This window comes from Oryza brachyantha, chromosome 8 (genome assembly GCF_000231095.2).
Source record: "Oryza brachyantha chromosome 8, ObraRS2, whole genome shotgun sequence".
NCBI lineage: Eukaryota > Viridiplantae > Streptophyta > Magnoliopsida > Poales > Poaceae > Oryza > Oryza brachyantha.
Genome location: NC_023170.2, coordinates 14913874 through 14927706, shown reverse-complemented (window position 1 = coordinate 14927706; position 13833 = coordinate 14913874). Strand labels below are relative to the sequence as shown.

The following is a 13833-nucleotide window of genomic DNA, read 5'->3' as shown; positions in this document are numbered from 1 at the left end:
CTGCAATTTGAGCCAACTTGTTATGGTTGACACGCACAAAACTCCACAGTAAAAGGTTTGGCAAAGCGAACCGATGGCAAGAGCGAATAAGCAACAGCCTTTTGCCGCACGTAACAGATGGCAATCGGCCAGCTTCCAGTTGATAGCTCACACTGCAGTTCCCCTCGTCAGTTTGGTGGTGATCTGGTGGAATCTGGCTGTCATTGTCTGTAATGGTCATCATCATCATCAGTGGCAGCTTGTCCTTTAGGATGCAGATAAGGAGGAAGAATTCAGAGTCATAGGTTCAACAAAGGCTGCACTCAATTTACTATAAAGACAGTAAAATGCCCTTGGCAAGCGGATTTGAAGAAAGGTCTGGCCAATAGTTACATGTGGTTCATTTTTTTTTTCCTAATCTGGTTTTTCTAAATGGGACGTTTTTATGTGTGTATCAATTTTATTAGTTGGGGTTGTTTCTTTTTTTTTTCTGTACAAGAGGGAACAAAACTTCCCCGTGATAAGACGAGTGGGCAGACGGACAAAACTCCCCCTTGCAGAGTAGTAGAGAAAACCTTGACCAGATAATGGACATTGCTTGTATTGGAGTGTACAGACTAGAGAAAAAGAATGAACCGTAAAAAATGCCTCAAGGTGAGAGGAATTCTATTATTCTATCTTCTGCTGATAAGTCTCTAGTATCATGTCAGTATAGACAAAAGATAAATAAGGCATCCTGCAACGAGAAGCATGTACTTTGGTCTTTCCAACCGGGAACCACCTGCAGAGAGAAAAAAAATATGTTAATACAGGGCATGGAGAGTGCTGGATCGAACTGCAACGCGAAACGCTGTAATCATCTAAGTTCTAGTAAGAGCTTTTCCTTCAAAAAGTACCTTAAGGTACCAAGTTTTTTAATGTAAAAAGTGAAGCTTTTTTAACTTAAGGTATCACACCTTTTAATGTAAAATGTACAGTACCTATACTTAAATTTTTGATACCTTTAAGGTACTTTTCAAGGATGATAAAAAAGCTCGTAGAGTAAACAAACTTAATATAACTAAATACAGACATATAACAATGTTAACTCATACAACCTTAATATAGCTTGATGGCATATGCCAATGTTAATAAATGAAATATGTAGTGACTTGGATCATGGATGGCGTCAAGCAAAGCTTACAGTGATGCAATCATACTGCATATACTGATAATAGAATGCATAGAATGATTGGATTGGAAAACAGAGGTGGAGAAGTTAGAACAGGATGAACTGCTTACCAATGAGGTACCCGTTCCTTTTATTCCATTCATAATCCCAGTGCACACTGTTGCACCTGACTGTCCAATAAGACCATCCAAACGAGGCTTCCCCATAGACCTCTAATTGAGCTTTTCCGAACAACTGGTATTCTGTTTGTGAAGCGCCTGTCAAATTCCATTCATTTACCCATTCCCCTGCAAAATGAGACAGTTTATTTTGCAAAGGGTTGGATAATTTGAGAAAACACTATCAGTTGATCACAGAGAAAAATGGAACTACCCAAAGAATGAGCATTGAAAATCGATGTTGCAGGGCCTACCAATAAAAACAAGAGGTCCATTTACTTTATTCAGGGTTTGCACTTGAGGCATTCTGTTCTTGTATACGAACTGTATGTTCTCTGTTGCATTGAGTTTTTCAAAAAACGGATCAAATAGGTTGTAGTAATGCAAGTCAACAACAGTGTTAATTGGACCCAGGTCAGCCTGATAAAGTTCCATTGGGTCTGCATTCCCAATCCTCTGGCAGAATATAACATAAGCATTGTCCGAGTAACTTCGTACAATCTGGTATCCTGTTTTGTAATATGGCGCTAGAGTGTCTAGCGGTACTGCACCTGCAGAAGGCTCGTTCAATAGCTCAATACCTAGAAGACGAGGGTTGTTTGCATATCTGCAAATAAAGAATGTGTCCTGTTAGAACTATGGAAATTATGTTATGTAGATTCTTGCTTTCCATGTTATTTTGGATAGTACTCAGTGGACCCAATGGCTCCTTAATGTGGTGCATTGCATTAGTGAACATATTTATCATAGTAATCACATTTCAAGCAGGAGATGATTTCAGATGAATGAAAAAAACAAAAAAACTTGGAGCCCTTACCTGTCCTCATGTCACCAATGGCATAATGAAGGAACATTTCATTCACATAAAGCAAAATTTTCATCATATGGCAAACAAGAAAAAATAGTGGACGAATCTGTGCTACCTTTGAGCTAGAAAATTAATGACATCCAGTGTTTTCTCAATGTTAGCTGCTGAAGGCCAATCTACTGAACCATCCCTACTTGCACTGTGCTCCATTCCATTTTGAGAGCCAGGGGCCGCATGAAGATCAATGATGCACTTCAAGCCATAAATCCTGATATCAAAATCAGAACCTCCATACCATGCAGACTTGAAAGGAAATAGTAATTATCAATAACAGTTTAGAGTCTAGACCTACTGTGCCCAGTAGAATGCTCTATCCAGGGCATCCAGGGAACCACTGACAAATGGAGCAGGTGGATTAGGATCATATGCAATCCACCATCCAACTGGAATCCTAACTGTATTTATACCACTTTGTGAGAGAAAATAGAAATCTTTTCCTGTGATAAAGTTTTTTCGGTGTTCCTGTGAAATGAGTAGAACAGTAAGTGAGAAACGATGTGCACTAAAACCTTGGGAATAGCACAGCTCTGGAACTAAGGAGCTTACAGTTAAGACAACCATTGCCTGATCAGGCCCAAGCCCATTAGCAAGTTGGTAATCTCCGTGTAAGTTGTTGGCAACTATCGTCATTTCAAATGTTGCCATGCCATCATCCCATCCTGGTTGGGAAGGATAATTTGAAGTGAGCTGATTATTGTTTGTGACCTGAAAAATGGAGAGTCAACTATGTCACCATTTATGATGTAACATGAAGCAAAACTTAGACTTTCAATTTTCTTCTCTATCAAAAGGTATCTGATGACAGTGCATAGTTTCTACCATCTGTCAGCATGAATGCATGAGATTGAGACCATGATAAAACCTGCAAATAGCCCCCGTTTAAAAGCTTGATATGAAGCATTGAATTGTTCCTTTCGATGTAAAATGTCTCAGTGTCTCCTGGTGAATCTACAGTTGCTGAGATCACATCTCCATTACTTGCTGTTAAGAACTGACCTTTGATGCACCGAAATTGATATTCACGATAAGAAACTCTCCAAAGCTGATAGGAGCACCAAAATGAAATTAGAATGGAAACTCAGCCGTTATTAACCAGTGGCTTAAGCACCTGGTGGTCCTATTGATTTTTTTACAGCACTTGATTTGTACTAGATGTTTCCTAACTCCAGGAACAAAAATAGTTTCCTAATACTAAAAACTGAAGATAATGTCGCAGATTGCACAGAATCTCCAAATAGACACTGAGTATATATGTGAATGATAAGTGTACTGTCGATTCATGAATAGTTAAAAGCTTCAGCATTGACACAGGAAAGATAACAGACCCTGAAGGTCTCCCACGTTGAAGCAGCATCCTGATCCACTGTCAAGTTCCCGCCACCACCTCCGCTAGCACTCAAGTACTTCTGGAGCCCCACGGACTTAAGCTGCACCTGTGTGCCATCCTGAAGCGAAAACCCGGCAGTCAAATGAGAAGAAAGCAAAATGCAAGACATTGCCCACAACATGAGCTCCAAACCTCCAAGAACCAGAGAGCCTACAAGCATGTCCCCGTTCGGGATGCCATCAAACAAGGAAGGCTTGATCCACCCCTCCACCACCAGCCAGCCCCCCAGGTTCACCCCCCTAACCTTGGTGAAGCCAGTATCTGCAAAGACAAGAACAGATACACTCTAAGCCTCCCATTCCTAACCATGGCAGCAAGAACTAGCTCACACACTGAGTAAAGCACCATGACCGAGAGCCATGAGGTGCTCTCCTCACCTGAAGAAGAATATGACAGTTGGAACACACACACAAGCCCAAGGACCAGCACGCCACTGCGAGAGAGCCCCATGTGGGCAATTCATCGAACAGCAGGCGTGCACAAGAAACAGGGGCAGGCCCCGCGAGACGGCGAGAGCACACTTGTATAGGAGGAGAGCGACAGGAAGATTCCAATCCTATCCGCGGCAAAAAACCGAGAGCGATGCCGCATCATGCTGCGTGCATGGCTGGGCTAGACAATGGAGAGAGGAGGCAGCGAATCCCGCCCCTTTTGGCGACACTAACTATACCTTGCTTATCGCAAAGTTCATCCCAAAGAACGATGGCGACGCAAGCGCCGAACACCACACGCACTGCTTCCACTTCCAGCTGCTCGCTTTCCTTTCCCGCCGCCTTTTCTGTCTCCCCCATGCCGGTGTGCGGTGGCGCACCGGCGGTGGCGGCGGCGGCGGCGGAGGTGGATGGTGCTAGGTGGGCCTCCTCGCGGCCCATCTCTACTAATGGGCCGCGGAGTGCAGCCCACGAGGTAAGGTGACATCGCGGTTGCCGGCCCGGACCAATTCAAGCCCAGCCCGCGTACTCCCATTCATCTCGGCTGGTCAAGGCCCATCTATCTCGCCCAGCCCACTGACTGGGAGACACAGGAGCTGCCACAGTGTCACGTACGCCGCCCGCCGCCGGCGACGGCAACGGCGACAGCGGCGGCCCCTCTGCCAGCTCGGCGGCAGAATCCTTTTTCGGAGCAGGATTAGGTAGGCAGTCACCGTATCTTGTCTCTAGCTAGCTAACTACTCTAGCTGATGGACAAGCTAGCTATCTACTACAGTAGTACTCGTCTAAAAAATTTTGCTACTTTATGCTACGCTGTGACGACGACGTAGTGGCCATAGCTATAGATTTGAGCAGAATTTAAGTATGGTTAACCGTTGCAGTCAGTCAGTCAGGGGCTCGGACTATATGTGGTCGTGCGTGTCGAACGTGCTAATTGTCGGGTTTGGGTTAGATTCTCTGTCCTAATTAAGAACTAACGGCGCCAATTAACAATGACGGGGAGGTCGAATAATTGTTGCTCGCAAAGTCAAAAGGTGTTCTTGGGGTGATGCGGGCCGTGAATAGTACCGTTAATTTAGTCCAACATTCCGTGCTGGTTCTTTTCGGCATGTTTTTGCCTCGGTTAATCCAAACACACGACGACAAAAATGAGCATCTGCTGGGACTTAGTACTAATTATTTAATTTTACTCTCTTCTTGTTCAGTGAATGATCGATCGACCGAGTACCATCTAGCACCGTAACATGCATATTTTGGCGTCCTTGTGTTCCATGTTCTAACATAGAATTATTTCTAAGTTTTAAATTTTGTACATAAACATAAATATTTCTAACATTGTACCTGCCACAACAATTTATTTCTTGTTTAGTTTTTCCTCATTTTATCCTGGCATAACCTCTCACTAGTATTTTTTTATCTTTTAAGACATATCATAATTTTATTAGACTGTTAATTACCGCTAAACAACCTAAAAGTATTTTGGGACGGGGATAGCCTCTAGAATTACGCAGCTCGATCGTGTACATGTTGCAAGCTGCAACGGTCGATGAATACTCATTCCAAGGTTCTGCTGCTCTGTTGAGTACAGCATTCGATCGGTCGCGTATCCCAACGAGAGACAGACTAATGAGCACGTACGATGCTCGTCGCGAATTGGCAAATCATGCATGCAGTCTGCACTCTGCAGGCAGCTGCAGTCATGCAGAAACACGCACGAAAAGAAACAAACGTGGCAGCTAGCTAGCTACTACTAGCGTGCAGTGCTCGCTCGGGCAAGCGAAAAGGACCAAAAACCGCAGCAGAGAGCTATAGCCAAGACAAGCTAAGCAGTCAGGGAGAAAGCACACGAGAAGGAGAGAGGCGGCCTGGCCATGGCAAGCGATACATTAATTAGGTTTGTTTGGTTAGCTTCGATCGGGTGTATCTTCTTACATAATCTTTAAAAGTTAAAAATCTTTTTTGAACAACACTGAATCTAAGTTGTATAATCCAAAAGATGAATCAAGCTTTTTCGAGATTATGAGAAGTGTGTTTCTTATTAACCGTTTCTCATTAGCAATTTGAAAGACAAAGCTAAAAAATAAATACGATAAAACAACGTCAAAATCAACTCTATATTTAAAGTTATAAAATTTAAATTTTCTCAAATAAACATAAGAAAAAAAACAAAAAACAGAGGATTTAAGCTTCTCAAATACTCCATTTCATAATGTAAGATGTTTAACTGTTTTTACTTACAATGTTTGATCATTTGTATTATTTAAAAAATTATGAAAATATCATTTGTTTTGCTTGTAACTTACTTTATTATAAAAAAAACTTTAAGCACAACTTGTTATTTTTTATATTTATACTAAATTTTTAAATAAAAGAATATTACAACCAAAAAAAGTCAAACATCTTTATGTAACGGACGTGGAAATAGGCATGAGCTAGAGGAATATTTGCTCGCCGGCCGCCGCGCGCCACGACGGCGCAAATTACTGTTTCTGCTTCGCGCGCTCTGGAGCGCGGCATGTGCGTCTCGCCCAGACCCTGGCTAGCTACAGCTAGCTAGCTAGCCAGCTAGTAGAATAGCTGCTACGCACGCACGTACTGTGCGCATGATGCGCAGAGTGAAAGGCGCTGCATGACGCCGCGCCGCGCTCTGTGTGTGTTGTGATGCCCGCGCGCGAGCGGCCGCGCGTACGTGTATGTCCCGCCGGCGGAACAGTTTCGCTGCGCCCTGAGATCACCGTGCATGCGCGGGCGCGCGACCGGCGGCCGGCCCAGCCGTGTCGCACGCGCCCACATGCCAAGTTGCTACCGCAAAACATCTACTATAACTGTGAGTAACAACTACATCTTGAGAGAGATAAGGCATGCATGCGACTACCGTTATACTCTCTCTCCTAACTTTTTTTGTATAAGCCAACATCAAACATTTGTACGCAGAGGAAATACTAAATTATACTAAGGCTGCGTTCGATACAATGAATGAATAAGATATCTAAACACCCTCGTTTTCCGTACGCACGTTTTTCAAACTGCTAAATGGTGTATTTTTTACAAATTTTTTTATAAAAAAGTTGTTTTAAATAATCATATTAATCTATTTTATATTTTTTAATAATTAATCATATAATAATCTATTACAACGTTTTTCGCACCGGATAACTAACCCCTTCTCCTCACTGCCGAACATGGCCTAAGATGTTTTGGCTACTCTTATATTAATCTATTGATAAATTTATATTGGTTGTATATATGTTTAGATTTATTAACATTTATATAAATATATTTCCTCCGTTTCACGTTATAAAACTTTTTGATTGTGCCTAGATTCATATGTATGATAATAAATCTAGATATATGTACAAAACATATATACTAATACACAGATAAATCTATACAAACTTAGAAAATTTTATAATATAGAACGGACGAGGCGATAAATACTATATAAGCTTATATTATAAAATAGAGGCGATAGTAGCATTATGTAGCGTCATCCTCAGCTAACCAGCTTCTGTTTTCGGGTGAACATACGTGGCACTGTCGGGGATTACAGTTTGCAGGAGCCTCACAAGCGGTTCTGGCCTTGATCGAGAATATCACAGGCAGATAGGGCCCATGCCCTGATCGAATTGGCATCCGATTTTTGAGGGGGGTGAGATGAACGAAAGACACATCTTCCCCCTCCCTCTGAAAGTCGTCCCAGAAACGCAGTAATCTGCATTGTCACCTACAACCACAAGCAGTAGACCGTGTGGGACAGCCTACGTCTGCTTGCATCTACCGAATATATGAAACCAAAGCTACTGGCGATTCCCCGTGTGCCGTGCCACTAGCTAGGCTTGAAAATGACAAATCGTTGCCAGGGCATGCAGGAACACGTAGCCTTTTGTCAATCATCTTTTCACAGTGCTTTCCCTGGTCGATCTCTGCATCGATCGGCGCTAGCTGCTCGATCCAAAGCGACGACGACGACGACTACTACCTACGCGAGCATGGCAACCCACGTCGGCGAAGTTGCAAATTAATAGCCTTTCTTTTGCAAGATCGGAGCTCGGTCGTATGCTACTGCTACTTGCTAGCGCACTACGCAGTGTTCGATAGATCAGATGGCTTCGCTGATCTACTTTTATCAGAGTGCGTGGTTCAGGTTGGACATCGGTTTCGCTTTCCTTGGATTCCTGAACTTTACTGTACTTTAGTCCAGTCCTTGCTTCCTTGCTGCCTGCAACGTTCTAAGCATCGATCATTGGGTCTGTTTGGAGGAGATTTAGATTCTAAGAAGCAGCTGCTTGGCAGCCAGTTTCTGAGAATTTGGAAAAGCTCCTAAACCCAGCTTCTCCAGATTCTGGATTCTTAGTTCATTTTCCAGAATCTGTAACTATAGATTCTCAGAAGCTATGAACCGTTTGGGGCAGCTTCTGGCAGAAGCAGCTTTTGGGAAAAGCTGCAGCTACGAGAAGCTCCCCCAAACAGGCTCATTGTCCTTGCTATACGGTCGTATGTGTATCATGCATGCTCTGACTTCTAGGCAGCTTCTGGGGTTCCGAATGGGCTTAAAGTTCGAAAATTACAACGTGAGTCAAAAGCAAAGTAGTCATAACAACAAAGATTATTTTTAACTTATGATTTATTTAAATTCATTAGAGGAGCGACGACGTCAGAGAAAAACGCACTACTGTATACAAATCCTCTTTGGTGCCAAATTTGGAGCCGACACCAAATTGATGGCACCTATGAGGCTATGAGCCCCCCCCCCCCCTCATAAGTGTCGGTTCCAATAATCAGCATAAACAAGGGGTACATGATTTCATAAGAAAAATCAACTTGATGTATCCGCTCAATTCGAGCTGATACCTCAAGCGGCTTCATATCATCCAAATCACAAATTAATCAATTCATACTCAATACTCTGCCTAGTCAACATCCACACAACATACATTGAACAGATTAAGAACATCACTGTAAACCGGTCACAGATGCATGCATCACTATGAATATTGATCAATAAGAGCAAGAGCATCCACAAATACACTACACGTGAACACCCATTTAATAGATAATGGAATACATTAAGAAAATTGAAGCCGAAGCCATGGGAGAGGGGAGAAGCCGCCGCCACCGCTTGGAGCTTCCGACATTATCCAAGTCCGACCGGTGGAGTGGAGGAAGGAGGAGGTTGACCTAACATGTTTGCTCTAGGAGACTAGGATGGGAGCCGCCGCCGCATGACCACCTCACTTTAGCCACCCGCGCTCGCTTCCCACCTACACCTGCCAGGCTGCCAAGCTCATGGCGGTTGGATCCACACGCCCTCGAGCTCATGGCAGTCGGATTTGTTTCTGTCATGGGGAAAGCTACTAGAGTGGCGAAAAGGAGGGGGAGACAATCGAGAGGAGGAGGGGGTTGTGGCAGAGTGAGAGGAGGAGAGGCTCGGGGCAGGCGGTTACTGGTATTTAATCGAATCAGATTATTATCCATGTCGGTTAAATAAAAATTAGTACTTATAATATATTATATGTATCAGTTCTTAATTTTAGACCCACGTGGGAGGTGAAAATGTCTCATAGGTGCCAGTTTAAATGAATATACACCTATAAGGTGTCTCTATTAAAGGTTTTTGTAGTTGTGATGGTTCGCCATTGTTTTAGTAACTCACATGAAAACACACTTTCTAACAAATCTTATAGACTAATTTGCATCATGTCGACGTCTGGTAGTCGTGTATATAGAGATTAGTAAAGTCCCTGGTGTTCCGTAGCAAGATTTAAAGGTTGTAATTGCTCGACTAACTACACAGAGCACATAGACTTATACCCAAATTTAGGCCTCCCAGAGAATAACAACCGCACTCCTACTAGATTGTATTGAGAACGGGAGAGAGCTATACTTGCATCCAAGGCTTCTCAGAGAGCTATACTATGCCTTCGGCTCTTCCTGGAGGAGCTAAGTGCTAGGCCTATTTTTAGAGCTTTTTTACCATCCTTGAAAAAGTACCTCAAGGTATCATACTTTTTAGTGTAAAAAGTATGGAATTTGTACTAAAATTCTCAGTACCTTGAGGTACTTTTCAAGTATGGTAAAAAAACCCCTATTTTTAAGTTTTCAGTTTGGAGCTTCCTAGTGGGCAGGGTAGGGATGCTAGGTAGCGTTGTAGCGGCAATCTTATCCATGAAAATTGTTTTAATTGAACTTATGACGAGATATTCACTTGTTACTTGCATGTCATCTAAATAATTATAAAAAATAAAATGAATAGCAAATATATTAATATGTATATCACTCTACAAACATATCAGTACAAATTTTACGCTTCCAAATTATAACAAAGAAAACAAATACGACTAGGTTATGATGTTTTTTACCATCCTTGCAAAAGTATCTCAAGGTACACACTTTTTAGTGTAAAAAGTTTGGTACCTTAAGATACCAAAAATTTATACTAAAATTCTTGGTACTTTGAGAAACTTTTCAAGAATGGTAAAAAAACTCCTATGTTATACATATACTATTCAAAGTTTAATTTGATATGTTTGTTAAAACTAGACTTATATGTTTGTAGAGTAATATATCACATATCAATCTATCTTGTTAGTTTTTTAATAAACATTTGGATGACATGCATCAATAATGATCATGGACATATCCCGAGAGTTTAAAAATCCATCCCCTTATCCTCTAGTGTTATTGGTCGGAGGATTTTTGGTAGTGGCTGGCAGCTTAGGTCCAAGGCAGCAGTGACTCCCTCCAGTTCCATAATTTTTGTCATTAAGATTAGATTTGGTCAATATTCTTAAAACAATTAGCAATAACTTTTAAAATAGTCCGAAAACAATAAGAAAACATGTACATATTAGTTTTGGAATGTAGTTTAATAAATATCAAATATTTTTTTATCTTTGTATATATTATAGTAGAAAATATAATTAAAAGATATGTTTTAAGATTATGTCATTGTCTAAAATAATAGAAATTGTTAAACTAGAAGGAGTAATATCCAACTGGTTAAGATTTGCTCCTAGCTAGTACTGAATACCAGGAAGGAGGCTACGTGCAGGATCTCATGGTGAGAAGAAGTTGAATTGACAGACCAAGAAGTGAAGAGGAGGGCAGAACTTCATGACATTTTATAAACAACAAACAAAACTTGGGAACGGCAACTTCTCGTATAACTGAAAAAATAAAAAACAGTTGAGGAAGGACGACAAGCCGTAATCAACATTGGGACTCTCCACACACTTCTATATTCCCCAATTCACAATTAACTTCCATCGTTCATTCCCTCACATGCCTCTTACCTAAAGTGCAGAGCTTGTTCAATTTTACTCTGTTTTCTTAGATGCGTCAAATTAATTAGAGCAACTTGTATGCTGAATGGTAGAGCTAAGGGCATGCACAGTGCTTCGACGTGACAAGTGGCTCTAGTCCACCATGTCAGAGCTAGCCCACCACGTTATCATGGACCCTGCTCTCGCAGAGACATGCGCGTCTTGCAGAGGCCATGGGTGGCTCTGTCAGGGAGGAGAGAAAGGCAGTAGAGAAAGAGAGAGAGGGGAGAGGAAGGTGCCGGAGAAAGGAGAAAATCACCGACTCCCGTTGAGGTCATCATTGCCCCTGACCCGTCGCTGTCAGATCTGTCGCAGGGACACGCCGGCCGCCGAGCTCCGCCACCTCGACCCATTGCCCCCAAGGTCGCCCACCGTCAGCGAGGTCACCCGTCGCCCGCCACCCTCAGATCTGCCGCAGGGATGCGCCCGCCGCTAAGGGGATGCGCTGCCGCCGGACAGCCGGGAGATAGAGAGCGCAGAGAGAGGGGAAGAGATAGAGAGGATAGTGAATGGAGTAAAAAAGAGATAAAAGTTTTGGTGAGACCCACGTAAGGCATTGTGCATTGTAGAGCAAGTATCCTATGTGTGGCTTTATCTTATGTAATATGTTTTTTTATCAGAGACCACTCGATAAAGCTACTTGCACTGTGTATGCCATATAATATCGAGGGCAAGGCACACAATCATACGTACTTATATATACGGGTTACTATGGAAAATATTGAATAGGGAGAGAAATCATATGATCTATTGTGATCTACTGTATATTGCACTGACCCTTGTGGGTATATTTATAAGATACATAGGAGATAGAAACTTAGAGTACAAGATAAATATTCTATCGTATCTCTCTAGGATTTTATTTTTATCTCTAGAGTTTATGTTGAACTCAGTTATCTCTAACCGTATGCATCTATATCTCTAACATTCCCCCTCAGTCGTAACGGGAGCGAAGTGAACGATTGTGACTGGATTTGAAATCTTGTGTTTCACCGTCTTTTCTTCTTTGTTTCTCCATTATCGATTGTTTCTCTGATGGATATTTCATCACTTCGGTGACTGCATCTCCTTCTGTGTCGTCTCGGTCCTCCACCTTGGTGACTACGTCCCCTTCTGTGTCATCCCTTGTCTCTCTCCTCTATTCCCTCCCGCAGTCATAGCGGGAGTGTCATGGATGATAGCGATGACACGGACGCTTTTGACTGGAGTTATCGAGAATGATTTGTTGTAATGTATGTCGAGGTAGTCGATCATGTGGTAGCCGTGGTCGTTGTAGACATGGTAGTTGATGTAGCCGCATATAGCCGAAGACGAAAAAAAATTAGAGACAGAGCTGCAATCATAGATGAGGCACCTTGCAGATGTCAGAGGATGCCGTTGGAAGCGTCTTTGCATATGTCAGAGGATGCCCTTGGGTCATCTTGCAGATGTCAGATAACGCTGTTGACGTCGGGTCACCAATTTTTGGTTGTACTCCGTACGCCGTGTAGGAGGTCATCACCATAGTGATACCAGGTTGATGCAGTCTTTGCCCGTCATAGATGACGCGGTCGATGCCATCGTCGATGAAGCGTCTTGCAGAGATTCCTGTCAGAGGACGCGAGATGAATGTCATCGTTGTGGACGAAGTGGTGTCGTGTTGTTCCTATGTTGATGTAGATCATCGGCAGTGTTTCTTTAATGCATGTTGATGGTGGACGTGGAGATTCGGTGAAGACGTCGGCCACTTGATGTGGTGATTGCTTGTTGGTTGATTGATGTCACCGCTCCGCTGCTTCTGCCGCTAGAATTTGGGGAGATTTTGTAGCCGAAGAATCTAATCTGGTCTAATCTATAGATGATTTTGGGTGGCTAAAAAGAAATTGATCTAATACTAATTATTGGAGAAATTGAATCTATAAATAATATATATGGGTTACATGGCTAATTTCTAGAACAATAAGCATGCATTGTATTGCGCTAGAAATTGACGATGTACTGCTGTCCTTGCTGTTGAACCGCTGATCTTGCCGCCAAGCATAAGATCGGTCAGTACAAACAGATTGACGATGATGGCTGGCGTCGCTGTCTTCATGTTGATTCATGTTGATCGGCCAGCGGTTGGATGGCCGCCGGCGCGCCGGTGTGGACCCAAAATCAACGACTTGTATTAGGATCTAGGCTCTGATACCATATAGAAAATATTGAATAGTGAGAGAAATCATATGATCTATTGTGATATGTTGTATATTCTATTGACACTCGTGGGTATATTTATAGAATACATAAGAAATAGAATCTTGGAGTACAAGATAAATATTCTATCGTATCTCTCTACGATTTTATCTTTATCTCTAGAGTTTCTATTGAACTCAGTTATCTCTCTAACCGTATACATCTATATATCTATCAGTTACCTATCACGTATAATCATGCATGTACACTCGTGAGTTGTAAACTTGTAATTTAACCGGCCCAAAAGCATCATCGATCCTCTTCTGGATTGCACAGTGCATTGGTACATATGAACGGATAGGA

General features: G+C 42.3%; 1 protein-coding gene across 2 annotated transcripts; it reads right to left on the bottom strand.

Moving 5' to 3' along the window:
* Window positions 1-281: 281 nt before the first annotated feature.
* On the bottom strand, window positions 282-4359 carry LOC102703799 (probable glucan 1,3-beta-glucosidase A). Of its 2 annotated transcripts, none has more exons than XM_040527253.1 (10): window positions 4234-4359; window positions 3718-3824; window positions 3502-3621; window positions 3039-3218; window positions 2723-2881; window positions 2469-2638; window positions 2232-2384; window positions 1563-1915; window positions 1261-1437; window positions 282-760 (listed from the first exon to the last, which is right to left on the bottom strand). In XM_040527253.1, the coding sequence occupies exons 1-10, from the start codon at window positions 4352-4354 to the stop codon at window positions 681-683; spliced, it is 1620 nt and encodes a 539-aa protein (XP_040383187.1). In that variant the 5' UTR covers window positions 4355-4359; the 3' UTR covers window positions 282-680. The 2 variants fall into 2 exon arrangements, with proteins under 2 accessions (XP_040383187.1, XP_015695729.1); XM_015840243.2 differs by lacking the exon at window positions 4234-4359 and adding an exon at window positions 3941-4038.
* Window positions 4360-13833: the final 9474 nt, after the last annotated feature.